The sequence below is a fragment of the Trematomus bernacchii genome, unplaced genomic scaffold, assembly GCF_902827165.1.
Source record: "Trematomus bernacchii unplaced genomic scaffold, fTreBer1.1, whole genome shotgun sequence".
In the NCBI taxonomy this organism is placed as follows: Eukaryota; Metazoa; Chordata; class Actinopteri; order Perciformes; family Nototheniidae; genus Trematomus; species Trematomus bernacchii.
Window position 1 is genome coordinate 2,450,232 of NW_022987641.1, and position 26,615 is coordinate 2,476,846.

Below are 26,615 nucleotides of genomic sequence, written 5' to 3' on the forward strand. Positions count from 1 at the left end.
AAAATAAATCATTCATATTCGTGTTGACATGAAAAGTGACCCCACTGTCGGTGTCTGTTCATCTTTTTTTTCACACATACACAAATACACACGTTACCAAATAAGGAGTGAGAGTGACGTATAGCCAAAACCTGAAGCTGCGATACTCTGGTGGCTACAATTAGCAGCTAATATTATTAAATGAATAAATAAAAAAATAAAATGACGGGTAATAATGGATTATGACGGAAATGTTACGAGCTGTCCGTCAAAAATGACGGACAACGAAAAAGTCTAACACAACCACTGCTTCATAGACATGTTTTTTATATATCTGAGACCCATAATATCAAATCAAATCAAATCAAGTTTTATTGGTCGAGCCAAAGTGCTGTACATATAATAAAAAATACCCTACAGTAAAGACACTTTACAGCAAATACAACAGCACAGTTTGTTCAGAATATCAGTATGAGAAAAACGACACCCTCTGTCCTTAGACCCTCACATCGTACAGAGAAAAACATAATATATGCCTAACAATAGTATAAAAAGAGACCTTTAAAGTAACACACTGATTTTCAGACCTTAAAACACTTTTATTTCAAAATGGTGGGATTTACCTGCTTACCGTTCCATTTTGTCACTACCGAAACGATCATGTCAATTACCGAAATGTTTCGGTAGTGACTGTTTCTGTAGTGGCGATTCTAGCTAAAAATTGAGCATAACTAAAGAATGCTAGCAAGTACATGGCTAGCATACACGTCTTTGAAGAGGTTTACACACATGAAAACCTAATACTTTGCATAAAACCCCGAAAAGGTTTACTTAATTGAAGATAATATGTGTTCGGTAGTGACAATTATTAAGGTTACACGCCGATTTTCAGATTTTGGAACAGATTTATATCAAAAGTATGCGATATAGCTACTTGCCATTCAGCCATGAGGGACAGGGATGCAGTGTCACTGCCTAGTCAAACATGCAGGGCTGTTGCTAAAAACCAGGCTCAGCCATTGGACTAAAACCCCTTGTGTTTCGGTAGTGACATGAGAACTGGGGACATGATTTTTTGAGTATAGTTTTTTTATTAAAAAATGATACCCACAATAAATCTAAATATTCCAATTTCTGTTTGAATGTAATCATAAAGATCTTCTAACTACACCATTGAACAACATTTAAAAAAATGTTTTAAGTGTTATTTACAGAAATTGAAATGTAGATGTCAGGGTTGGGGACAGCTACTTCCCAATAGAAAGTACCCTATAAATGATGTTTTTGTATATATTAAACTTATCACTATCTAATTGAATGCCTTGTGTTTAAATAGACCATAACATATTTTTAGTAAATATCTATGTCTGAATACTTAATTGTTTTGTTAAATCGTTTTTCTTGTTGTGGGACCGCACTTTGTACTAATTCGGTAGAATGCCCCATAAATTGAAGATAATGTGCATATCCATTCTGAAACTATAATTATCCTGTTTGGTTGCTTAAATTAAAAAAACATTAAGTGTTCCGTGTATAATCAATGTTCATGATTACAGCAAAATAACACATTTAAAAATGCATATTTAAACTTTGCAGCAATAGAGTGGTGCAGTGACGAGTCCTAAAACCCGGAAGTGAGTTAGCATTTTACCACTACCGGTTCCCTCGTCTCAGAGTCAATGGGATTTCTCCATACTATTTTGGAAAATAGCTGGAAATAAGGTCTGTGGTTGACACAAATTTAAGAAACGGATCACGTTTTGTTCTACGACATTAAATATATCAGCAGTGACCCCACTGGTGATTTTTGAAGAGTTTACGTGTCTGAAAAACGATGGTTGTTAACAAGTGGCTGAATAGGACTACAGAAGTTGTCGAGGATGTTGTACGTCATCATAAACACTCCCTCTAAGTTTGTTTGCCCCTGTTCTGCTTGAAAGCAAGTACCTGCGCTCTTGCAAACTGTTAAAACAAATGCTTCAACTTGTACAATTTTGAATCTGTATTTTTGAATATGGATCTTAAGTTGGCGTGACGTTGAAGTCGTGCTGCTGTACTCGGCTGTAGTTCCTTTTTAGCATAACGTTAGCATTTTGCTTCTGGTGATTAGATTTATGATAAAAATATTACAAAAGTAGGGTGGACATGTCGATATTATCCGGCTGAACAAAACGTGCATTTATCAAACAGGTTTGTTTTCCACAGACCTTATTTCGAACTATTTTCCAAAATCCTATGGAGAAATCCCATTGCTTTTTTGTCGAAGGGAACCCATGTGCAGCTTACTTCCGGGTAAATACGTCATCCCTGCACCACTCTATTAAGATTAAAACTGTAGGATGTAATAGTTTAGTCATAAATAAAACTGCAGGCTAAAACTCAAATGTCCAAGATGCATGTTTTTAAAGGGGAAGTACATCATTTTTACATATCAAAGTCTGAACCAGAGGGAGCTCCATGAGGTAAGATGATTTACCTCTTGACTTTAAAATTACTCAAAAAACACGCCTGTTTGCTACCCTGACTCCTAAATGGTGGAATGAGCTCCGGACTGCAGAAACTCTGCATATCTTCTGACGCAAACTGAAAACGCATCTGTTTGGACTGTACCTTGGCAATTGAGTTATTGCTGAAAAAAAGAAAAGCACTTGTTGAGTTAATTTAGGCCTTGTAACTGATGCACCAGCACTTACTATGGTATGATCTTGCTTGAAGTGAATATATTTGCACTTTTTGTTGTTGTTCGGAGTTTGATTCTTTATGGTTTTTACACCCATTGTAAGACGCTTTGGATAAAAGCGTCAGCTAAATGTTATGTAATGTAATGTAATGTAAAATAATCTGTAAGAATTAAGTGAGCCAATCAGAACTCCATAGCCTACTCCATCACTAGCATTACACACCCCATTCTTGACGAAGCTGTCTGTGTTTAAGATGCATTCTGGGTAATGTAGGCCCTAGGATCAAGAGAAGAAGAAGAACGCCTGGAAGAAAAAACGATGTCTGGGCTTCTGCTAAATGAACATTTAATGAGACTTTTCAATTATTATTTATTATAAAAAGGGTTAAGACTTGAGTACCAATATAAAAAACATACATGAAACAACATGAATACATTTATACAAGTAATGAGAAATGTGTTTTTGTCACATATTTGTACAGTTTAAGGATGACCTCTATATGCACAGTCATCAGCTACAGGTCTGTTTATCAATGACCATCAAACCATGGGTTCCTCCATCTCCCTCTTCTCTCTGTTCTCCATGTTCTCCTCCACAGGCCTGTTTGGTGGCGGCTGTGCCTTGAAGATGGCTTTTTTACAAAGCGTGAGAATGGGCTTGTCTGGCCGAGCCTGACGCAGATCACTGGATGGAGTAGTCATGGTATTGGGATTCTGATTTACAGCGAGGAGAATGCAATTAATATACAGTCAAGCTCTCACCACAGAATCAAAGTTAAGATCTGAGATTAATAGATAATACATTATTACTGAAATCGGCCAAACACTACTGTCACTCACCTTCCACTGTGAGATCAAAATGAATGCTGGGATGCTTATCAGTGGAGTTAAGACAAGTATCGTGCCCAATATGCCCCAATGTGAACCAATTTTATGACCATACACGTAGACTTCTTTTTTTATACTCAAGTCATACATCATTGTGGCCTAGAGGAGAAGAAGAGATCAAGTTAATGCTGAATTGTAAATCAATTGTTGCAGTGCAAGAAAAGAAAGAATTCTGACCAATAGAAAGAAGTGGAAAGAAAGCTATTTGTAATTTCAGGAAGCACATTCTTTGCATCAAATGTAATGTGTTTTTGTGATTTATTTAGCCTAAACATACAAGAACACTGTTTTAATGATCAATAAGAATAACTACGAGGGCTGTACAATGATATTTTACTGATCATTCAGTGAGGTGTGTTAATTAAATAAAATACGTGAAACACTCAGCAAAGATAGAAAGCAAGGAGAGAGAGGAAGAGGAAAGGCAAAGATCTGTTTTCAGAAGTAATATCAGGTACAAAATAATGAGTACATATGAAAACATGACAGGAAATACACATTAAAGTAGATGAATGAAGTATAGGAGACAAGTGTGAGTATCTCACCCAACAGATGAGCGGCGTGATGAACATCCAGCAGTACTTCAGCACGGGGAATGGTTTGTATCCGATCATGTCCTCAATGTTGTCATAGAAACGGTCCGCACCTGGACAGAAAGTGTAAGCCAACCAAAAGGATCAAACTGGTTTCATATTTGAAACAAAAACACATCAGGTCAATAAATTATAAACCCAGAGAAATGGCTTCATCTTTGTGAAATCCTGAGGCATCTTTCCCTAAACCCGTCCATACTTGATTGACTAGTATTGTACAATTTTTAAAAGAAATATTTCCATTTAATGCAACGTAACCACTCTACTCCACTACAATAACTTTATATTCAAATTCTTGTACTTGATAGTTACTTTTCAGATGAAGATCTTGCATACAAAACTTTAAGTCAGTTCATTAAATGTATTGCATTCTGATAGACTAAACTACCCAATATTATAGAAAATAGTTTAAATGAACTCCGCCTTGAGAAATTACAACATGAAAGGATCACCTTGATCGTAATACATCAACAATTATTATAACGCAGATGCTATTTACACCCTTGTGACTATAGTGATCAAATGCTATTTGCACCCGGTTTATGTAACCACATATTGGCTATTTACAGCCGGGTGTATATAGCGTTGCAGAAACACATGCACCCAGGTATCCATAGTAGACATTGCTATTTACAGCCGGGCATACATTTGATTATGTTTTAAATCTATATGTGTTTTTGGAATTGTATTTGTCTTTGATTACTAGTAGTACATATTACTTTGGTTGCCATAGAAAGCAGAAGAGAAAACTATAGAAACAGGAGCGGTGCATGTAACAACATCCAGAGATTGATTTGTGGGAATGCAGAACAGCAGAATCATTTGTCAAAATGATGCGGGAAAGCAGACACAGCTCAAAAAATGACACAATAATCCACCCCTGAAACTACCTTCACGTACACAGTGAAGGAGGGAGTAGCCTCATTTACATTTTCATAACACAGACTCACTCAGAAGAGTCAAATGAATGGCTAAACAACTAAACGTAGGGATGAGGAAGTAGCTGCAAAAAGGATATATCACTCTGCATTGGTTTGTAGCAGAAATAAATAAATTGTTTTGTTTAGAGTATGTAATACAGATGCTCTGAGAGATGAGATGTACAGCATTATGAGAACAGAGGAACTCCACCCACGTGTTGTAATTTAGCCAGTAATGAAGGTGTGGGAGGCAGAGAGAGCTCAGAGGATTTATCCAAAATGATGAGTAATTTCAGCAGGATACATAACCATTGAAAACTTCATTAAATATTCTAAATGTCTATACTGTATTTAGAGAATAGGATTAGCAGAAAGCCACAGGATGTTGTTTCAGTCCAGTAGATGGCACACTTCTGGTTTAAGAAAAAACCCACAAACAAACACTACGTTTTTCTGAGTTTGTTCATTTGTCTCCATAAATGAGTTGCTAAATAGGCCAAGAAAAGACAAAGAAACCATTCAAGTTGTTTCTTTGTGTTGTATCAATTGGGTTTTGCTGAAATACAAGAAAACAAGAACACAGCTCTCCATCCTGTGAGGTTCTAAGGAGCATTGTAACTAAATCCGGCCGACCCCTCCCACCCTGGACACAAATTGTTCACCCCCCTCCCCTCTGGCAGGAAGCTCCATCAGGACCAAAACCTCTCGCCACCTGAACAGTTTCTTCCCCTCCGCTACCGGCCTCTTAAACAAGGCCCGGCCCCCCCACTGACACTTTACCACAGCCACAACGCAGACTTTATACGCATTACATTAATGCACACAATGTTTAAATATTGCTTATTGCACATATTTTATATTCTATAATTTATTGCATTCTATTTTTATGTAAATTACTGCTTATTTTATTGCTATCGTACTGTATTTTTATTACAGTGTTCTTAATATAGTTCGCTATCTGTGTACTTTTTTAAATCTTTGCTTTTATTTTTATGTATGCACCAATACATACATACATGCATCAAGTCAAATTCCTCGTACAGATGAAGCGTCTTATTTTGGACAGTTTCAAATGCGAGGGTCGTGATCGGTTCGTGCACGTTCCGTGATGGCCGGCCGGCCCCCAGTCTGACTTGATACCGCCCCCGTGATAAATACATTTAATTATTGTGAAGCCAGCTGCAATGGATCATTGATCCACCAGGGGGTGCAGTGGGGTTCCACACTGGAGTCATGTGAAATCAACTTCTTTGTTGTTAAGATCCATATGTCACGGATAGGATCATAGTCTGTGCTAAATAAGACATGTAATAATTTAAATAATGTTGTTTAGTCGGAAAAAACGAACGAGCCGGCTCTCCCGATTTTTAATCCTAATTTAATCATCATCATTGATGTTTATGTTCGCCGAATTGACATGAAATCACTGACAAATATGAATATTCTGTATTCAACTTCATTGAAACGATCAGGATGGGTGTTATTTTTCCCCACAATGACCAAGTCGCTGCAAATGATCCCATGTATTACATGTACATGGCCACATTCTCAACAAAGTTACGTAACGAAACATTCTGTATTCCTTGCTTACTTTTTATTTAATGCTTTATAACAGCTGGAATAGTTCGTTTAGAACAGGCACCTCACTCGCAATCTGCTCCTCCGCAACGCCTACCACCTACCTCCGGCTGAAATTATGAATGTACAGTAAGGCATAGTAATCATAGATAACACGGCAGGGTCCGTTACAGTTTGTTTTCATCTGATTTCAAATATTTCAAATGTCTGAAGTTAATAAATACATTCTCAGTGTTCAAGTCAATAATAGTCATATAAGAAAAGTACTGATCTAATAACAGAGATTTTATAAGGACTTTTCAATGTTCGACATCGCTCATGTGAAATACAGTAAACTGGATGTTGTGGTGCCGAGAGGCGGGGTATCAAAAGTACAAGCTAAACTTTTATTTAGCATCTGAACACACTTGTAAACAACGTGATGCCCGGGAAGCGAAGACCCGGCGGAAACAGCTGGTCTGGTTCACTAAAATGTCCGTGTACAGTATATCTGGTACTAATGTATAGCGGATCTTTGTTAAGATCCATATGTCACGGATAGGATCATAGTCTGTGCTAAATAAGACATGTAATCATTTACAAAACATCACCATGTTGTTATGCGCATGTGCGAGATGTTATGCATGTGCGCATGTGCGAGATGGTCCGCCATGTTGCACAACTCAATTAAAAAAAGTGTGTTGGTGTATGATCACATTTGTATATGAAAATGTCAGAAGTTAATAAATACATTCTCAATGTTTAAGTCAATCACTGAAGATGCTTACGATATCATAAAATCTAAGTGTTAATGATTGTCAGTAGAGATGGGATGGCAGAAGGTGCTATATATATATATATAATTCCAAAGCTGGTAAAGACCTTTTTCGTTTATGTTCGCCGAATTGACATGAAATCACTGACAAATATGAATATACTGTATTCAACTTCATTAAAATGTTATTAACGTGCCTAAACTCAGTAATTCACTAAAAATTACTGATCCCTCCGCGTCGCGTCGCGGAGGGATCTTGATCCCTGGGTGTTATTTTTCCCCATAATGACCAAGTCGCTGCAAATTATCCCGCTTATTATATGGCCACAAAGTAACGACATGACTCCCAATATTAATTAAAATGCTTTTATGGATTTAGAAAATATTTTTATTGATTTAAAAAATAGTTGTATGTATTGATTTAAATTTACATGCATCCGCTAAGAAAAATAGTCCGTTGTTACCGTTTTTTAAACAGTCAGAATGAAACGGCAGCTCTCAGCTGTGTGTTCACACTCCTAATGGCCCATCACAGCTCTCTCCCCCTCTGATCTTTCTTTTCCAACAGTTAAGTTAACTGTAGGTTACTCTGAGTGACAAGCTTACAGTTAGTGAAGTAACACTTTTTTTTTGTGAGTCACGACCTCGCTGTTTCATTCTAACATAACGCTCCAAATATGACTGTTTCCACTCGGACTTCAATACAGCAACACCATTGTTTGGTTTCCATGGTAGCGTGTCTCTTTAGTAGCGTGCACTCCTTTCCTGTAAATTACAGGTCCAGCCAGGCAAAACAGTAATATGAAATATGAACGTTAGTTTTTAACTGAAATGATCAAATAAAGTCAAAATGTCACAGTGTTTACAAACATTGACCATACCGTTCACCAGCCCCCACCCCACTATGTTGAGTATAGCCTACTCTTTGTTTAAAACGAATTGGCCATCGGAATGTGTGTGTCCCAACCCCCCCCCCTGTGATATCTCTTCTCCAGCAGTCTGTAGTTTGTGTTCGCAGATCATCACCCTTAGCTATTTCAATTACCTCTCAAACAACCTAAACTAGTTATAAATGTTTATTTTAAATAAAGTATGTTTCTTCACATGTTAGGTCTATATTGAAGGTTCATTGAAAGTAAAGCTTACTTTGGTTCTTGTGCTCTAGTTCTTCAAGGAATCTTACTGAGAACGTTATGTTTCCTCTGACTGCTTATGCCAAAAGCAACGACAAATTATCTGTTTTAAATACCTTTTTAGACCGTAAACTTTAGAATGAAATGTAATACCGGTTAGTTTTTTGTGTTCATACTGACAGAAGAAGAAATAAATTAAGTATGAATGAGAATAAGACTTATGTAATGTATTGACATTTGATCAGTAGCCTATAAATGTATTACTAACTTCATCCACTGTGGTACCGAAGCTTGGATCACCGCCAAAGACATGGCCGAGGGCAGCTGGCAGCTTTCAATATTTTTCATGTGCGATTCTAACGCTTTCAGAAAGTGAAACATACAGCATCATTTGAGAAAAATAAATCTAAATAAGCGTTATAAATGAACCCTGACTACTTGTGTTTAGGACTCACTGTATTTTGCTACTCTCTAGGTCTGTGGGCCAAATCCAGATATGGGGGGGGGGGGGTTCTGTTAGAAGGTGCGACGGGGGAGGGGGGAGAGAGTTAGACGCTCGTGAATTGTCAACGGGGGGGGGCCTCTCTGCACGGAGGAGCCGCGGAGAAGTGAATCACAGTGATCTCATAAACATATGACCAATGTGCGAGGGTGATGACATCAGAGCATCGTCCTATGGGCTTAGCCCCGGACAGGTACAACAGGTATTCACTCAGAGGGGGGTAGTTACCCATTTACATGTCAAAAAGCAACAAACAGTGGGCGGGTGGGGGAAGTATACTGAGAAGTATATAATGAGAACTGCTACCAATGGTGGCCTATTTAGTTTATTAAGAAATACATATTTGTAGCTTTTTTTTTATCTGCAGTAGGAAATGCAGAGAGTAGCGACAGGGCTGGTCCAACCTGATCTGTAAAGTGATCTAACTAAGTGCTATTCATTTTCTTGACGGGGAAGTGCAGTGTAAATGGGGGGCTTATATGCATTTGAAAAGCAATATAAATCACACAGTTCGTATACAATAGGCATTAAAAGCACCATCGATAACCATTGCCCTTCTCCTATTCAAACCAAAAGAGAAAATGCAGATATTACACTCTGAAAAGAAAGGGTAGACATATCTGTACTCTTAGTGCCAAGTAGCTAAATAAATTCTCCAAATCAAACCAAATCAAACCAAGATATCTTGGGTATTCACTCAGAGGGGGGTCGGTGAAGAGTTTTTCGCCGGTCAACGTGTGTGAAAGTTTAAAGTTTATCATCTAAATTTGCCGAAACAAGTTTAATATTCTGAAAGCCAAGACTTTGTTTATTTGAAATCAGATGAAAACAAACTGTAACGGACCCATTTTATTCATATTCCGAGTCATAAAGACTTTATTTAAAATAAACATTTATAACTAGTTTAGGTTGTTTGAGAGGTACAGCTACCATTCTTTAATTAGATGTTTGATAAGTGCATGCAGATCACATAAAACACATACACAGATACATTATTTTGTATTTTTATTAAATTCGACAATGTCAATTTCACTTTCCACTATGTCCACCGTTGTTTTTCACAACCAATGGCAGAACTTTATTGAGGCCTGTAATTAGTCGTTGCGACTCTGAGCGTTAGGGAAACCCATCATCTTGATAAAACATGAACTTTTCTTGTTATCATTTTTATTGTGTTAACAATTAAGTTAACAGGTATTCACTCAGAGGGGGGTCGGCTTCATAGTTGTATTTATCATCTAAATTTGCCGAAACAAGTTTAATATTCTGAAAGCCAAGACTTTGTTTATTTGAAATCAGATGAAAACAAACTGTAACGGCCCATTTTATTCATATTCCGAGTCATAAAGACTTTATTTAAAATAAACATTTATAACTAGTTTAGGTTGTTTGAGAGGTAATTGAAATAGCTAAGGGTGATGATCTGACTTGAAGTGTGTGTTTTTTGCTCCTCCCCATTCTTTAATTAGATGTTTGATAAGTGCATGCAGATCACATATAGTAAAACACGTACACAGATACATTATTTTGTATTTTTATTAAATTTGACAATCTCAATTTCACTTTCCACTATGTCCACCGTTGTTTTTCACAACCAATGGCAGAACTTTATTGAGGCCTGTAATTAGTCAACTACAGGTCTCTTGAAGTCTTTTTCTTCCAAAAAGCTTGTGACAAGATGTTATTGCTCTTGGGGCATTAAAAACAAGATTTTAACTTTAGTTTTTTATATAATATCTGCATTGTCTCTTGTGAAAAACTAAGTCTTAGTTTGGCCATAGTTATTTAATATATAGCGCCATCTCCTGGTTAAACCCTGAAATTGGAGAATAGTGGGAGGGCCTAACATTCCTGAATACTGGTCTTTGGCAGTAGGCAGGAAGCTGTATGCTGGGGTCCAAAATAAGAGGCTCCATCTGACCACGGCCACCCCTATTTATATCCGGCCAAACTTCCGGCCACTGCTTCCATTCTTTCAAAGACAGACAGGCAGACCTCGATTCACGCCGCGCATCGTCACGGTTCAAACAAGCTTAAACGCTACTACTAGAACGATTTAACTCACCATGGATCCCGAACTGCTGATCAACCCGCCGGAGTCAGACGAAGATCTCTTCGACATCGGCTATCCGCCATCCACGGCTCAGCAGTCGGATCAAAGCCAAGCATCCGAACGGAGCCGCTTGCGCTCGGCAATCAGTGTCCCACACACCAGCCGCCACTTCCAATCAAGCTCCCCCAACGAAATACCTCCAACTCCAGATAGGTCCAGGCTTCGTCTACTCCGCCAGCGAGGGCAAACAATCGGGGCCACAACAGGCACAGCCAGCTCCAATCTCCCCACCACTCGCCGCGGCGCACTCGACACGCCTCTCGGACGGAGCCGCGTTCCGAAACGGAGCCCGAACTGAGGAAATGGACAGTCATTCAACTCCAACGTTTTCCTGAAAGAACATGGCATCCACTTTCTCCTTGTGCAACCAGCTACACTCTAGCCACAGCAACATCACCCATCCAACCAGCCTCCTCAGTTTATCGCCCTTCTCCTGTAGACTTAGCTCAGCTACTACAGCCATCAATCATCGACACTAGCCAGCCCAGGGAAGGTCTGAGGTCTGAGGTCTAAGGACTTAACCCCTGCAGAGTTCGCCCTAGCTTTTTCCCTTTACCGCAACGTCATCTGCTCAGTCTATCCCACACGCAGAACCGAGTTAGACGAGTACCTCTTCATAGAGCTCGACATGGCCTTACGCTTCGGAGGTTCAGGTTTTTACACCTACCTTCGCTAGCCAAGCCGCCGGCCACATTAAACAGTTTAACCAGGGAACATACTGGGGCGCTCTGGACTCTGAGCTTTACTGCCGCATCTTCGCAGCACGCGCATCCCTTTCTTGCCAATTATGCGGAGCCCCCTCCCACCCGGCCTCAGCATGCTCAGTCAGCACCCCACCTCCTGAACCACCCCGTTCACTCCCCTTTCCATCAAGAGGCAACGCCTCAGCCTTCAACCGCCTATCACCCGCCGCACCCCCACCTCCCATCATCCCTAGGCCCGCAAACAAACGTTCATCAGCCAACGCCCCCGTTTCAAAGGGCGTCGACAGACGCGGAAGGCCAATCCTCTACCAGGGAGGCAGGATGGTGTGTAACAACTTCAAGGACCTAGGCTGCTCTCTCTCTAGCTGCTGCCTGATGCTCATCTGCTCTTTCTGCGGCGGCCCTCACGCCAGGAGCACCTGCCCCCACAACCCAACCACACCAGCAGATTGACTAGCATGGCACCTCAGCACACCCGTCAAGGTAAACGAACTAGCTATCGCCTTACAAAATCATCCAGATAGACAGTTTGTTTACTTTCTCACCAATGGCTTCACCCACGGTTTCCAACCAGGCATAGAGATACTGCCTGACACATCTCACATCTGCCACAACCTTCAGTCCGCTTTAACAGAACCTCACACCGTCGACACCTGAACTCTTATCTCAGCCCATACGAGCCACTAACAAAATACCTCAGCACAAGGTACGCTGCCCACGCAACGCCTCAACACCCACTCTTTCTCACAGAAACAGGGGAAATGGCCACACGTTTCTGGTTCCAGAAACACTTTCACAACGTCCTGCATATTTCGGGGATATTCTCAGAACACTATTCGAGCCATTCTTTCCGCATTGGCGCAGCGTCCACAGCAGCGAGACTGGGCATCTCTGATCAAACCATCCAGGTCCTGGGCCGCTAGTCATCCCAAGCTTACCACACCTACATCCGCAACAATCTTAACGATCTCAGACAGGCACACGCTCAACTCAGTTCCATTTAATCGGACTCTTTTGGGGGCCCGTAATCAGCCCAAGCAGATCATGCCGGAGACGGAACCCCCACTCTGAGTCTCCCACTGCCCGGACCACAGCACGTCCTCCCAGACCAGAACATCCCTTCACCCCCCTCATATCATTCAGTTGTTACTTCTGCAATAAACCTACAAACATCACACTGTTTTGGCGTGTTGTGATTTGTTTGTTTTGTGATACATTGATTCTGATTTTGATCCAAATACAGACATTTTACTTTGCAAATTGATGTATTATTTGATTTGTGTTTGTACCTTCCGTAGCTATGTCAACGGGCTATCCCTCCATCTGTTTATTTAAATGTACATTTCTTATTTTTTGACTGATAAATATATAAAATACTCTTCTGTCTTGTGCCCACATTTAATTCAATACTTAAGGGAGAAAACCTACGCTACACAATGATAGGGAAGATTTAAATATGAATCTGTGTGCTTTGCTGCTGGTGGATATTGTTACAGATTCTCAGAAACTATGCACCAATAGCCTAAGAGGAGTGTATCTGCAGCATATGTGATGCATATGCAAAGCAATGGGGGGGAATACGATTATGGGAACCTTATTCCAAATATTCAAGAACAAAAATTAACACAGGATCCATTCATCTTTTCAATCTCATCAAAATGACCTGTTTTCTTTTGTCGGTAGATCTCTTTTAAATATAATTTAGATTACAAACTATACCGTGGATATCAAAAGCTGGTTTCTTACAGATAAGATGTTACAGATACAGTCAGTTAATTACACAGATGAAACAAATGCTGCTGTCAGAACCGCATGAGCTCAAGAAATGTAATGAAGGTACCTAAAAGCTAAATTCATCAGATATCTAGTTCTTCAGAAATGATTAAAAAAATTGCAGCAGTAGTGCTGCATACAGTACAGTGCATGATACAAAGCAACGTGCAGTGATGGCCAATGGCCTGACTTACCATACACCCAGGAAATTACAAAGCACTCAAAGCAGGCAATAAAGAGGAGACTGATTCCACTGGGGCCGTAGGTGTCAATCAGCTGGAAGACGAATATCCCTCCCTGAAACATGAGCATGAATAGAATTACTGCCTGAGAGTAGTCTGCCTCCGACCACCTGTCACATTGCAGTTTACACCGAGTGTCGTCATTTTATCTTAGTGTTTATAATGCATTTTCTTTAAATCAGCATATGAATTCTTGGGTAATAGCTAAAGATGTGTCCTTCAAAGTGACGTTTGACCACCAAAATCGAATCAGTACTTACTTACAGCCAAGAAATGATTCAATTAGCACCAAATTTAACCGCAAATGTAAAGGTGGTTGGTCATGGACATCTAAAAATAATCACCTTATATCAGCGCTTAATGAAAAACGAAGGGATAGTGAACGTTATGACAAGTCTTTTTATGAATAATTCAGAAGCAAATGTCATGACATACTGTATCTATCCAATAGCTGTCTCTCTAGCTACTGGACCAATTTAAAAAATAGTTATAGCTATAGTCACATAGACACAAAGATATGGACAACTAGCATCCAGATTAAGAAAAAAAGCGTCCCTTGAACATACCAATAAAGATCACACAGTACTGCGAGTGCTAATCTATGTCTATGCTGTTATTGGATAATTAGTATCCTCTATGTCCTTATTTCACGAAGCATTTCCTCACCTCAGTAAGGCATGGCAGCCCCAGCAGGAAGCAGACGACAGCGATGACCAGGACCAGGATCTCCCTGCGGCCACGCTTCCTCAGCTGACCTGGGAACATGTCTGTGAGGCCTGTGGCCAGGCTCTCCACACACACAAACTGTGAGGAGGGGAACACATTAGCTAATTTAATAGTGAGGAAACACTGCATACAGTATGATAAATGACATACAATACCTGTGAGTCCAGGCCGAGGAAGAGGATCATGAGGAAGAAGAGCACAGCCCAGAAGGACGAGCCAGGCAGCAACGACAGAGCCTTTGGATAAGCGATGAAGATCAGACCAGGACCTGGAGAAAGCACATAAAGGATTCTATCAACACATCAGAGTGTTAGGGATTTAGGGTCTTCTAACATAGCCGTTCCCAACCTAAATCTGTCATGAAAGGTTATAGCCTAATGACAAAAAATAAACATACTTTAATGGAAGATAAATATGTTATCCTGTCATCTTGACCCCTCACATTTTTCACATGACCATTTGAGGTGTCCCAAAACACAGGCTGGAGAATGAATGTTTTAACACATTTATGAATAGCTTCAGTTTAATATATGCCGTTGTATTGCATGTTGCTTTCCTAAAAAGAAGGTGGACATTCAACAGAACTGTGTCTGGACATGATATGCCATCTTGTGGGCATTGGTGGTTGTTGTCACTGCAAACACTGAAGCCATAATGTGAGAAAGTAAATGGGCAACTACTTTCACCCCTGATCATTTAAGTTTTATAATCCACGATGTCAAACATTTGTAGTACAAAACTATTGGCAACAATATATACTTATACAAAATAAAAGTAGTCTACTTATACAAAAGTAAAAGTAGTCATTGTGCAGATTGGTCGATTTCAGAATAATATATATGATATATTTTATAATGATTGATCATTAAAGTGTTCTCAAAGCTGGTAAAGGTGCAGCTAGTTGTAATGACTTTGTATACTGCAGGGTAGCTTGTGAATTTACTCCAGGTGGAACTAAAGTCTGATTTAACACTTGATTATATCACATCATTAATCCAAATCTGTAAAGTAACTAAGGTACTAAAGTAATGTAGTGGAGTAAAAGTACACAATTTACCTCTGAACTGTAGTAGGGTAGAAGTGCAAAGTAGAAAACTGTTGATATACTCAAGTAAAGTACAATTGAATTGTACAGTACTTCAGTTACTGTAGTTAGTTACACCACTGTTATTTGGTATGTTTTCAATGCTGGTTGGAAATAACAAATAATAATTTTGAAGTTGTCAAAAACAGTAATTGGCAGATTAATTGATTTAGAAATAATAAATAATTGCAGCAGCAGTTTTGAGATATTTCAATACAGAGATGCGAATGAAGTCATATTAGGAGGAAATTGCTAAAGAATGAAGGAATGAACTCACCGCTATTCGCCACCTCTGCTATGGACAGGCCCATCTCATAAGCCATGAAGCCCAGCACGGAGAACACAGCAAAACCAGCAAAGATACTGGTGGCACTGTTCAGCAGACACAATGCCAAGCAGTCCCTGCAACACAACAGATGTGTGAGGAGTACTGAGATCACAATGTAACTCAAGTAAAAGTACTCATTTTCCAGTATGGCCCATATCAGATTACATATGAAATGTTTATATATAATATAATAATAATAATATACGTATTATTAATGCTTTAATGTCAATGTTGCACTTGGTAAAGGCGGGGAATATTTAAATTACTTGATATACTGCTGGGTATTTAATGGTTGATTTTTATTCTGTATTATAAATCCCAAAAACTACATTTGTAAAAAAAAAATAATGTAGTGGAGTAAAAAGTAAAAAAGTAGTAAAGTAAAAGTATAAATTAGCATAACATGGAAACACTCAAGTACAAGTACCTACAAATTGTACTAAGGTACAGTACTTGAGTCAATGCACTTACACCACTGCATACCAAGAAGAAAAAACTGCACTGTCAAAGAAGAGGAGAAACCCCTTCTCGGTTAGGAGACCCCCGGTTTAGGGCAGCATTAGGACCCACAATCCCTAACCCCCTTTTGAATCTTAATTATGCCAATGTTAATAATAAAAAAAACTGAGCATAGCCAGAGTCAAACATAAATATCACAGCTGTGATATAACAATAGCAGCAAAGCACACGTCATATTTCAGCATCAATCAAGGCCAAATCAACCACAGTTACCAAGCAACTACAGCTTATCTTATCCATGGTTTCTACTTCCCATGACATTGGGAATTCAAATGATCAACTGCTGTCAGCCTTTTCCAAGGAAGGGTGTTCTTACCTTACTCTAAGACTAAGCAGATACCTTCAGAGACCACCAGAGAGACCAGGAATTGGGTCGAGATTTACAAAGTACAAACCGGTTTTATTGGGTTTTTACAAAAATAAAGGATTACCAGATCCAAAAAATGAAATACAAAGTTTAAGTCAGGCACAAGGTCCAAAGCTCAAACAGCCTAAAGCTCCAAAGACGGTCCCAAGAAGCCCCCAAAAAACGTCCGTTTCTCTTCACACATCATCTTTTATAACCTTTTCCGTCTTTGAGTAAGAGGGAGGTTGCATAGTTTCAGCTTTTACTAATGAACAATTACAAATCTAAAATCTAAATTAAACAAATGAAGATTAAACAATATATATGAAAGCAGAATACATTGACAACGTCATATATGGAATTAAACCTATTTTAACTCAATTGAAAATATGGAAACTCAATTCAACAAAACATTTTAACAGTAATAAACGTATTAAAAATTGTAAGTATTATCACTAAGTTCTGATGCTTCCAGACGTTAGAGCTCAAATCATAATGGAAGTACACAGTTCACTCTCTTCCTATGCACAATGTACTTTTGAAGTTGTAACTGTCCTCAATGTGTCAAAAACCACAAGGCCTTCTTTCCCAGAATTGATGCAGAAACGTACGCTTACTCAAACTGAGATGTAAAGAGTGGGCATAGTTCAAAGGTTCAGTATGTATCAAGTCTGGTTGCGGTAAGAGATTTCTGAGAAATGCTTTCCATCAAACCAAACTAAAGCCAATTATAAATGTAATTAACTATGATACATTTCACAGAGGTAGGATTTGTAGGTGAGGTCACGGCCACTTACTGTAAACAGCAGATCTGTTAACAGTACAATGTAAAAACAATCAGTGTGTGTGTGTGTGTGTGTGTGTGTGTGTGTGTGTGTGTGTGTGTGTGTGTGTGTGTGTGTGTGTGTGTGTGTGTGTGTGTGTGTGTGTATGTGTATGTGTGTGTGTCTGTGTGTGCGTGCGTGCGTGCGTGCGTGTGTGTGGACGCTGACCTGTAGCAGTTGTTGTTGTATTTGTTGTAGCTCCCCAGAGAGGTGAGGACTCCCTGACACACGGCGTAGGAGAAGAACACCTGAGTCCCTGCATCCAGCCACACCTACAGAGGAAGAGATTTTAGAGACAACTCAGACGGACCTGGGATGTTGTTAAAATAACCTGACACATAGCACATACTGTAACCATAAACTACTTTCCGAAACAAGATAAAAATGGACCTTTATTAATCCCTGTAGGGAAATGCAGGTGTCATAGCAGCAACATAATAAGAAAGGAACACAGATATGGAATATACACAGGCATAATAAGATTAAAAGGGTTAGGTATGGATAAAAATAGAAATAGCAATAAAAAAACGTGAGTTCAACTCTGATCTGGTGAATGTACATATATACAGACATGTGAGCACGGTTAAATATATATACATTTAAATGTGCAGGAACCAGAGCGTGTATAAGTTGCATGTGCTAAACAGAGCAATAAAAAAAGGTTCTGCGACATCCTTTTTTTGTTACTGCATTCACACGTTGCAGCATGTGTGTGTCCGTTTAGGTGTGGGCGGTTGTTGACATGAATGTCTTTCAGCTGCACTCGTTCTGACAGCATCTGGTTAACATTAGAGGCACAACACTGCTGTGTGTCTGGCCTAGTGAAAGATAGAGCTGGCACGGCTCCAAACATTCACCAGGCCCTTACTCAGGCCCCATGGTGGTCCTGACTTATTCCCAGCCTCAGGTCAGAAGTGGATGCTTCAGCCTGTGGCAAAGGATCTTCACTTGTGACTGGACAAAGAAGAAACTGTTGTGGCTTTGAAAGCATGTGCTTTATTTCAAAATCCTTTTGCTCTGGATATACGCACGCACACACATAATAGAAACATAAAAGGAGCCCAGATGTAGGACAGGACTCTGTTACGATTTCCTCTGTGGTGCAGGCAAAATCCCATGAAAGCTGAAGGGAGACTCAGATGTTTTTTAGGAGCGTCTGGCACTGCTTTGCTCTGCTTTTTGACCCAAAAGTGAAAATTCTCACGGTTTCTACTTATGCTTTCTTCCACAATTACAAGCTGAGATACCCACAATTGTTGAGAGGTCTATGAGAAGATGTTCTTACAACAGCAGCCACAGCCTCTTGCAGGAAAATGGTGTGCATGATGCATGGAGATCCACATACCAGCAGAAGAAAGGGAAGTGAGGGGGGGGTTGTCTGAGGCTCTGGTGACCCTATGGTGATTAATTTTGACCCCTGAGGTCTTGCTGTGAAGTGTCAAAGAGGAATCTGTGTGCAGATGTCAGTATACTCAAGAGAGCTTTTTTTTTTTTAACAAACTTCTCACTGAAAATAAATCATAGTTTGCTTATCTTGTTAAGCCTCTGTCTTGAGAACGGAAACAAGATTCAAGGCAAATAGAAAGGGGGGGTGTTAGAGGGAAAGCAACAGGACACCATCCATCTTGTTGGAAAACAGTAATCTAAAAGATAGTGACGTATTGAGAAATAAAAAGACAGATGATGCTCTGTTCGGTCGTAAAGCCAACCGTGCAATTGTACTAACGCATCGTTCTGCAAGCCTTTACTTCAGTAAATACAGCATTTCTGTAGTGTGCATCGAGTTTGTCATGTATTACAAATGATATCTTGATTAATGCCATGAGTTCTTACATTTGGATCACTGATCCTGCTGAAGTCTGGGTAGAGGTAATATATCAGTCCCTCCCACGCTCCTGGGAGTGTCACTCCACGGAAGAAGAGGATCAAGAGCATCAGGTAGGGGAATGTAGCTGTGAAGTACACTACCTGCAAACAAAAGCTAGGTTAGGATGTCATGTGCAAACGTAAACACTTTAAATTAAGTCTCTATTAAGTTAAACTGTTGTAAAGAATACGAAAGACTCTCAAAATGGAAAGGCTGAACTCATGATTGAGCAAAACAAATGGAAGACGGCCAAAATGCTAACACGTCTTACCGAGAATGTTAAAAGAGAAATCAAGTATAGCATACAAATCTGTAGACCATAGGAAAGCTAGATTTAATCTGTGTGATCAATTATGTTAAATATTTGTATAAAATAAATATGAGCACTGCTTCCTGGGAATCTCTGGAGCATAGGTAAACAATCTTAATGAATTAAAATGACAACAGTAAAAAGAGAGGCAATTACAAAATGCTAATTTGCACATCGAATGGCTATTGCTTCAAACATTGTGGGCATACATTTTGTTATTCAATTATAAAATAAAATGTGCATACACTAATTATTCAAGATCAATATCAATCACCAAAAAAAGGGAGATACTTATATGTATGCAGCTGAATATCAGGGACAGTACTGCACATGTATGCTAAAGGAGTACTCGCCTTTCCTGTGGTCTTGATTCCCTTAAAGATGCAAAAGTAAACCATAACCCAGGCAAGGAGGAGACACAAAGCCAGGTCCCAGTTTAGCTTTCCCAGGGACATATCATTTGACAGCCTTAACACACGGTGCCTGGGGGGAGGAGATCCGACATGTAAACATATACAACTACATCCTCTGCAAATGACATGCAGAATAATCGACGTACAGATGTGGAAGGCATACAAACACAATTTGTTTCTTCTTCCAAAAGCTGTTTTCCATTGGATGTAAACACAACCCGCTACGAATGCTTCATGGAACACATACTTTTTGTGTCTACAACGGTGAGAATACATTCAAAAAGAGAGAACATCTGCATCATAAATACAGATGTCAAAATCAGCCTTGGTCTATTTTGGAGAGCTTCAGAACAGATTATAAAGATTGCAGCGGAAAAAGCACACATTTTTCTCATCTCGCAGCACAGAGTGATTTCCCAATGTCTACCCTCACAACAGATCATAAGATTATCATGTGAGCAGCAGCCAACTGTTCTAAATATCTGAAAATGAAAAAAAAGGGATGTTTGTTCATCCTCATGTTGAATAAGCACCCCGACAGAAAAGATTGCCTCTTGGTATCTGTGAGGCATTAAGCTCTTTAACTGAGGTGTGTTCAAGGACAATACCATCAAATATTTCCTGTTTAAAGAAGTTACAGTAAGTGTGTGAATGAGTGTGTTTCTCACATCCAGAACTCCTCCTCCGATGACTTTCCCGATAGCAAAGTCATGTCATCGATGGTGGCATTTCTAAAAACAACAACAGAGGCAGGTAAGTTGAAAACAAAAAACTATTCTAAGCAATGCTTGCAGTTTTAATTTTCCGAACACTTTCACTCACTTTCAACCATCTTCAAGGGGGGTTACCATCATTTCTTTTGTTATAATACACATTTGAAAGATGTTATTTCCTTCAGGCAGAGCCAAGCTGTACAGTCGTTATGCTAGGCTAAGCTAACTGCTACTGGCTATGTATTTCATATTTACCCTTTGAGTGGTTTTGAACTTCTCATCTAACTCATTTTTTGTTTTTTCTATTTGACAGCCCACTTCCAACAACTTTCACACACAATAATTCATAAGTAATTATTGTGTTTATGTTTCACCCTCACACTGTCCAAAGGGAGCAATCATAAGTTGTAGTCATTTTAATCACAGAAACAGATGTTAGGACCCCCAGCTCTGAACACATGAAGGCGAGGGTGTGTCAAACTGCCATATCTATGAAAGCCAAGAATAATCCCATGTTTTCCAATCATCCTTATCAATACCATCTAAATGATTTCAGCAAGTGTCTCAGAAACATTTTGATAGTTCACTCATGTACAGCTTGACAATGCAGCTTACGTCCATGATCCAAAGTAGTCTGGTGTGCTGATGTTGTGCAGGAACGACCAGTTGGAGCCAGCTTGAAACAATTCGCGGTTGGCAAAGCCGCTTTGGTGATCGTGACAATTCTCTAAGAAAGTAAAGAAAAAGAGATTAAGGCGAGACGGATGTTGCGTGCCTAAAAATCATAAAAACGTGAAGGAGAATGCATGTTGTGCTTCCTGGGATGTCTGAAAGAAAGCAATAAGCACACAGACAATCAAATACAGACGTGTTTAAACAAGCCAGTGTAGATGTGTCACAAAGCGTGGCTCACCAGTGTTCCACCAGTTGTTACATGTGGACCAGGGCAAAGGGCTCTTGAAGGAGTTGTACAGGTAGAAGATAGCCCAGGCCAACACCACGATGTAGTAGATGTTCAGATAGAGCACTATCACTCCGGATGCAATCCCCACCCCTGCAGGACACAGTATAACATTAAATAAATCTGAACAATTGCCACAATTTATGTATTGCCTATGGTTATTTTTAAGCAACTTTGGATGATTGTAATAAAGATACTGAGAAAACAAGCTTAAACAAAGCTTGCACTGTTATTAATGGTTGACCACTCTTTGACCTCCTTGTTTTCCGTTAAGAAACATTGAAAGTATTACATGGAAAACATGCATTTTATACAAGGTTTGTCTTGTGTTTACCCTGGAACATGGGGCTTATCTTCTTCCAGGCGGTCATCCCACTCTCACTGGTGTACTGGCCCAAAGCAGTCTCCAGGAAAAACAAAGGGATGCCACAGAAGAAGAGGAACACAAAGTAAGGGATGAAGAAGACGCCTGCAAATATATAGATGAAGAAGAGTCGTATGTGATGTAAGGATCCACAAATATTGGCATGTTGCACACATATACATATAAACACATGTGGGATGAAAGGGCCGATTCTTAATGAAATACATCTTTGCTGGATTTACACGATCTTCCATTCTACTTGGAAAATGACCCTTCTACAGAATCATGAACCATAACCAAAGTAAACAATTGTTTTCGGATTCAGAATACATGTATCTGTCCCAAAGAGGAGACATGTACATTGTTAAGGTGAAATTAAGAGGCATGCATAAAATATTAAAGATACAAATACAACTAACAAAAACACACATGCAGGGACAACACAACGTAATAGTAACAGTATTTAAACTGATAATGAGTGTAGCTAGTATAAAGTAGTGTGATAAGTATAAATGGGATATTTGAAATGTGTTTTGATTTTGAGGACAACAAAATGAAATTAAAGTGTGTTGGTTTTCCTGGGTGTACATGCGGGTGGACACACAAACACATCATCAGCCCACATCTGTAAATCCACCTCAGCATCTGGCCCATGTATCCAAACCAGGTTCCTCACCTCCTCCATTTTTGTAGCACAAATAGGGGAAACGCCAAACATTCCCGAGGCCAATGATTTCTCCAGCCATGGAGAGCAGAAACTCCGTCTTGTTGGCCCATTTCTCCCTGGGCTCACCCTCTTCCACAGGACCGCCTTTTTCTGGCTCCGACACTGGAGCAGGGGCCCCTCTGGCTATTTTCTCAGTCATGGTCTCTCAGTCTATTGTATGCATAATAAACACAAGTGAAATGCAACCATGTCTGTGAGGTTCTCTCCAGCTCTTGTGCATGGGAACAAGATAAAAGGCACTTTATTAACAGTTTTATTAAATGATCCTTCTTTGTTTGAGTCTATGCCAAAAACATGAAACTCCCAAACGACTTACTGCTATAGACCTCTAAGAAATAACTCACTGAACATCTGTGAAGTTTGCAAAAAACAACCATGACAACATAATTAAACATGTTTAGCTTCTTGGGAAATATTTAAATGTGTAACTCACCAGTGAGCTGCAGCGAGCGCTTCAATACAACCTGACCGAGAACATTAAGAAAAAGCTTTCTTCTGAAAAGGGGCGTGTCCTGGGCTGTACCCACTCACGTACACACACACACACGGACACAAAAACACAGAAAAAAAAAACCGGTCCGTCCTCGCGTAAAAGTAATGTAACACAGGTCAGTTCCAAAAAACTATGCAGTATAAACACAAGAAATCAAATATGTATACAGCAGGTGATTTACAAGCTACTGTACTTCCAAACTACCCAACAAAAACATTTAAACTGGCTGAGACACAGTGGCGGCTGGTGGAAAATATTTTAGGTGGGGCTGTGGAAATGGTGATCAAACAATACTAGGGGGTTCCTGGGGGATGCTCCCCTGCAGTGGCGTCGCCTGGCCTGGGCATCCGGGGCTTTAGCCCCGAATGTTTTTTCTGTAGCCCTGGACAATTCTCCCTCAATAATATAATACATTAACCGTGCTTTACGTGAACCTCATCATGACACAAGAGAGGACGGCAGCGCTGTAATTTCCCGTGTTCAGTGAATGCAACAGAGGCATGACACCAGACCAATCAGAGAGTTGCATGGAAATAAATGTGTGCTTGTGTCATTCAAGCTCCTGTGTGTGTGTGGCAATAGCGCATTTAGTAGTGATGGGAATTATGGCTCTTTGAAGGGAGCCGGATCTTATGGCTCCGTTCCTTTCAAAGAGCCGTTCAAAAGAGCCGTTCAAAAGAGCCGTTTTTTAAAAAAGGGGGCGGGGTTACTAGGTTTATCTGCGAAATAATCACCAGGATAATGATTGACTGCATTGCCAGACCTAATGTCAATAATCTGCATTGTAAACATGACACAAGGTGGCGCCATATCCATGTCATTCATGTCAGTGAATGTACTTTGAATTTACCCTCTGCATGTGTTAAGTAAATAAAGTTGCCTTGCCTTGAATGAAATTCACGCAACTCTTAATATTAGTAGTGTGTTTTTAAGTGGCGATGGAGATTATTTGTTGACCCTGCTTTAAAGGATATTTTGCCTTTACAAATGGTGCGCTTTATCACTGCCTGGGTTTTGGTTGAAGTGCATCCAAATGCTGCTGCGTTTTCGCGTTTGGCTCATTTTCCATCCGAAAAACACGTCGTCTATCTGTCCAGTACCACTTGTTATGACTTCTCTCTCTCGCGTATTCCGTTAAGACCCACCCCACCTAACTCCTCGTGCTGAAACCTACCAATCAGAGTAGGGGCGGGTCTTCACAGAATACGTTTGGGGAACAAAATCAAGCTTTTTAAAAGGCGAGTGAATTTTGGCAGGCAGTGAGTGCGGACCAACTTTGATTGAACGATAAGAAGAACGGCTCTCACCAAGTACGACTCGGTTCCCCTCGTTCGTACCAAAGAGCCGTTCAAAAGAATCGGCTCGTTCGCGACCGACACATCACTAGCATTTAGTGTGATAGAGAGAGAGAGAGGGAGAGAGGAGGGAGGGACCGTGCCAGCATGGACCGTGTTGTTAGCATCTGGTTAGCAAGCTGCACTAACGGACATAAGGAGCTGTTTGTTCCACAACAAGCTGGAGGAGAGTCCTCTCCTCTCAGACTGAGAGACTCAGGTGAGCTAAAGGACTCTCTGAGTGTTTAGATACTTAACTTTAGTCTAAGTTATCTCAGTGGGTCTCAAACGGTTTGGTCACAAATTATTCAAAAGATTATTTCCGCGGCACACCTTCATATGATCATTATAGTTATAAAAAAAATAAGAGAATAAAGGAAAAACAGTTATGAAATACTATATGGCAGTAAAACAAGAATAGAGTTTAAAAGGGGAGTGATTAGTAAAATATCCATAAAGAAAAAGTACATCTGTTTACAGTTCTGCTTCATATGGGTGTTGAGAGAGGTATCCATAGATCTCCTCATTTTGCTCTCAAAGTGCACCAGATTTATGCATTTAACTTCAATATTTAAAAAAAAATCTTCCCGGGGGAGCATCCCCCCGGACCCCCCTTGGGGAGGTGAGCCCCCCACTCATAAAAAATACCACTTTACCCCTGCCTATATGCCGTGAGCTGATTATCGAGCCTTCACTGTATGGGCATAGATATGTCTCATAATTATTTGTGTGAACATAAAAATTATTTGTGTGTAAATATGTGATTTGGAAATGTAAAACACAATCCACAAATGCATTTAAAAGATTTGCAAACTCACAAATAAATTTGCAAATGTAAAACGGATCTGCAAATACGCTAAATATGTTCACAAATAAAAAAAGATCTGTGAATATCTCTTTAACATTTACAACTTTCGATCAGGCATTTGTGAATCCATTTTGTATTTGTCGACCAAAAATGCGCTTGTGGATCTCAACTCTCTGCTCGTGGATCTCAAATTTCTGCTTGTGGATCGTCTTTTTACACACACGGAATTTTGAGACAAACTTTCCTCTGGTCTCAGCTAAAATCTACTCGTGTAACTCCGTTATTTTCGGAAACCACGTGATGGCCTGCTGATGACGACATTTCCGCATGATTTCAAAGTAAGAGCATGATGGCTTGTTTAATGCTCTGTTTTTTTATTATAATGAACAGCGAAACGTTAGATGCATTCTTTATCACCATCATCATCATCATGTTATGGTGATACAGTTAGTTTGTGTTAGTTTATTGGTTCAATACAGCATATATCGAGCACTTTCGTAGGCATTGATGTTGAAGTACAGGCTACCCCACTTCGGGTCCCGGGGGAGCAGCTGGCAGCGAAGCAGCCCAGAGGAAACTCTTTCTTCATTGTTTTTTGTGTATTCAGTCAAAGTTACAAAGCACTTCACATTTTATTAATCGGCCTAATTTTACTTTACCAGTGCAGTAATAAAGTAATCTGTCGAAAAGCACCGTATTTAGGTCAGCCTTCATAGTAAGGCTACATTAAATGTTATAATATTCATCGTGTCCTTTCTACTGTATATGCATATATTCCTGTCTATTGCTTTCATTTGTATTTCATGTTATTATGTTTATACTTGTTTCCACACATTTCACAATTTGGGATGAATGAAGTATCTATCTATCTATCTATAATGTCTGTCTGTCTGTCTGTCTGTCTGTCTGTCTGTCTGTCTGTCTGTCTGTCTGTCTGTC

General features: G+C 39.7%; 1 protein-coding gene across 1 annotated transcript; it reads right to left on the reverse strand.

The window, feature by feature from the left end:
• Nucleotides 1-3,012: 3,012 nt before the first annotated feature.
• LOC117485028 (sodium- and chloride-dependent betaine transporter-like) lies at nucleotides 3,013-23,735 on the reverse strand. Its single transcript, XM_034133614.1, has 16 exons — nucleotides 23,475-23,735; nucleotides 22,991-23,191; nucleotides 22,285-22,419; nucleotides 21,903-22,043; nucleotides 21,605-21,716; nucleotides 20,945-21,007; nucleotides 20,217-20,346; nucleotides 19,520-19,654; nucleotides 17,855-17,958; nucleotides 15,947-16,071; nucleotides 14,741-14,853; nucleotides 14,526-14,663; nucleotides 13,812-13,914; nucleotides 4,093-4,193; nucleotides 3,500-3,646; nucleotides 3,013-3,373 (listed from the first exon to the last, which is right to left on the reverse strand). Exons 2-16 carry the CDS (start codon nucleotides 23,178-23,180, stop codon nucleotides 3,200-3,202), a joined length of 1,911 nt encoding a protein of 636 aa, XP_033989505.1. The 5' UTR covers nucleotides 23,181-23,191; nucleotides 23,475-23,735; the 3' UTR covers nucleotides 3,013-3,199.
• Between the last annotated feature and the right edge of the window lie 2,880 nt (nucleotides 23,736-26,615).

Bases quoted from the DNA above. Each gene is read 5' to 3' on its own strand.
- LOC117485028 (XM_034133614.1), bottom strand. From the start codon at position 23,180: ATGACTGAGAAAATAGCCAGAGGGGCCCCTGCTCCAGTGTCGGAGCCA. The intron at 22,420-22,990 runs GTGAGGAACCTG...ATATATTTGCAG, and splicing joins GTGCTACAAAAATGGAGGAG to GCGTCTTCTTCATCCCTTAC. The intron at 3,374-3,499 runs GTGAGTGACAGT...GCTGTAAATCAG, and splicing joins TTTTGATCTCACAGTGGAAG to AATCCCAATACCATGACTAC.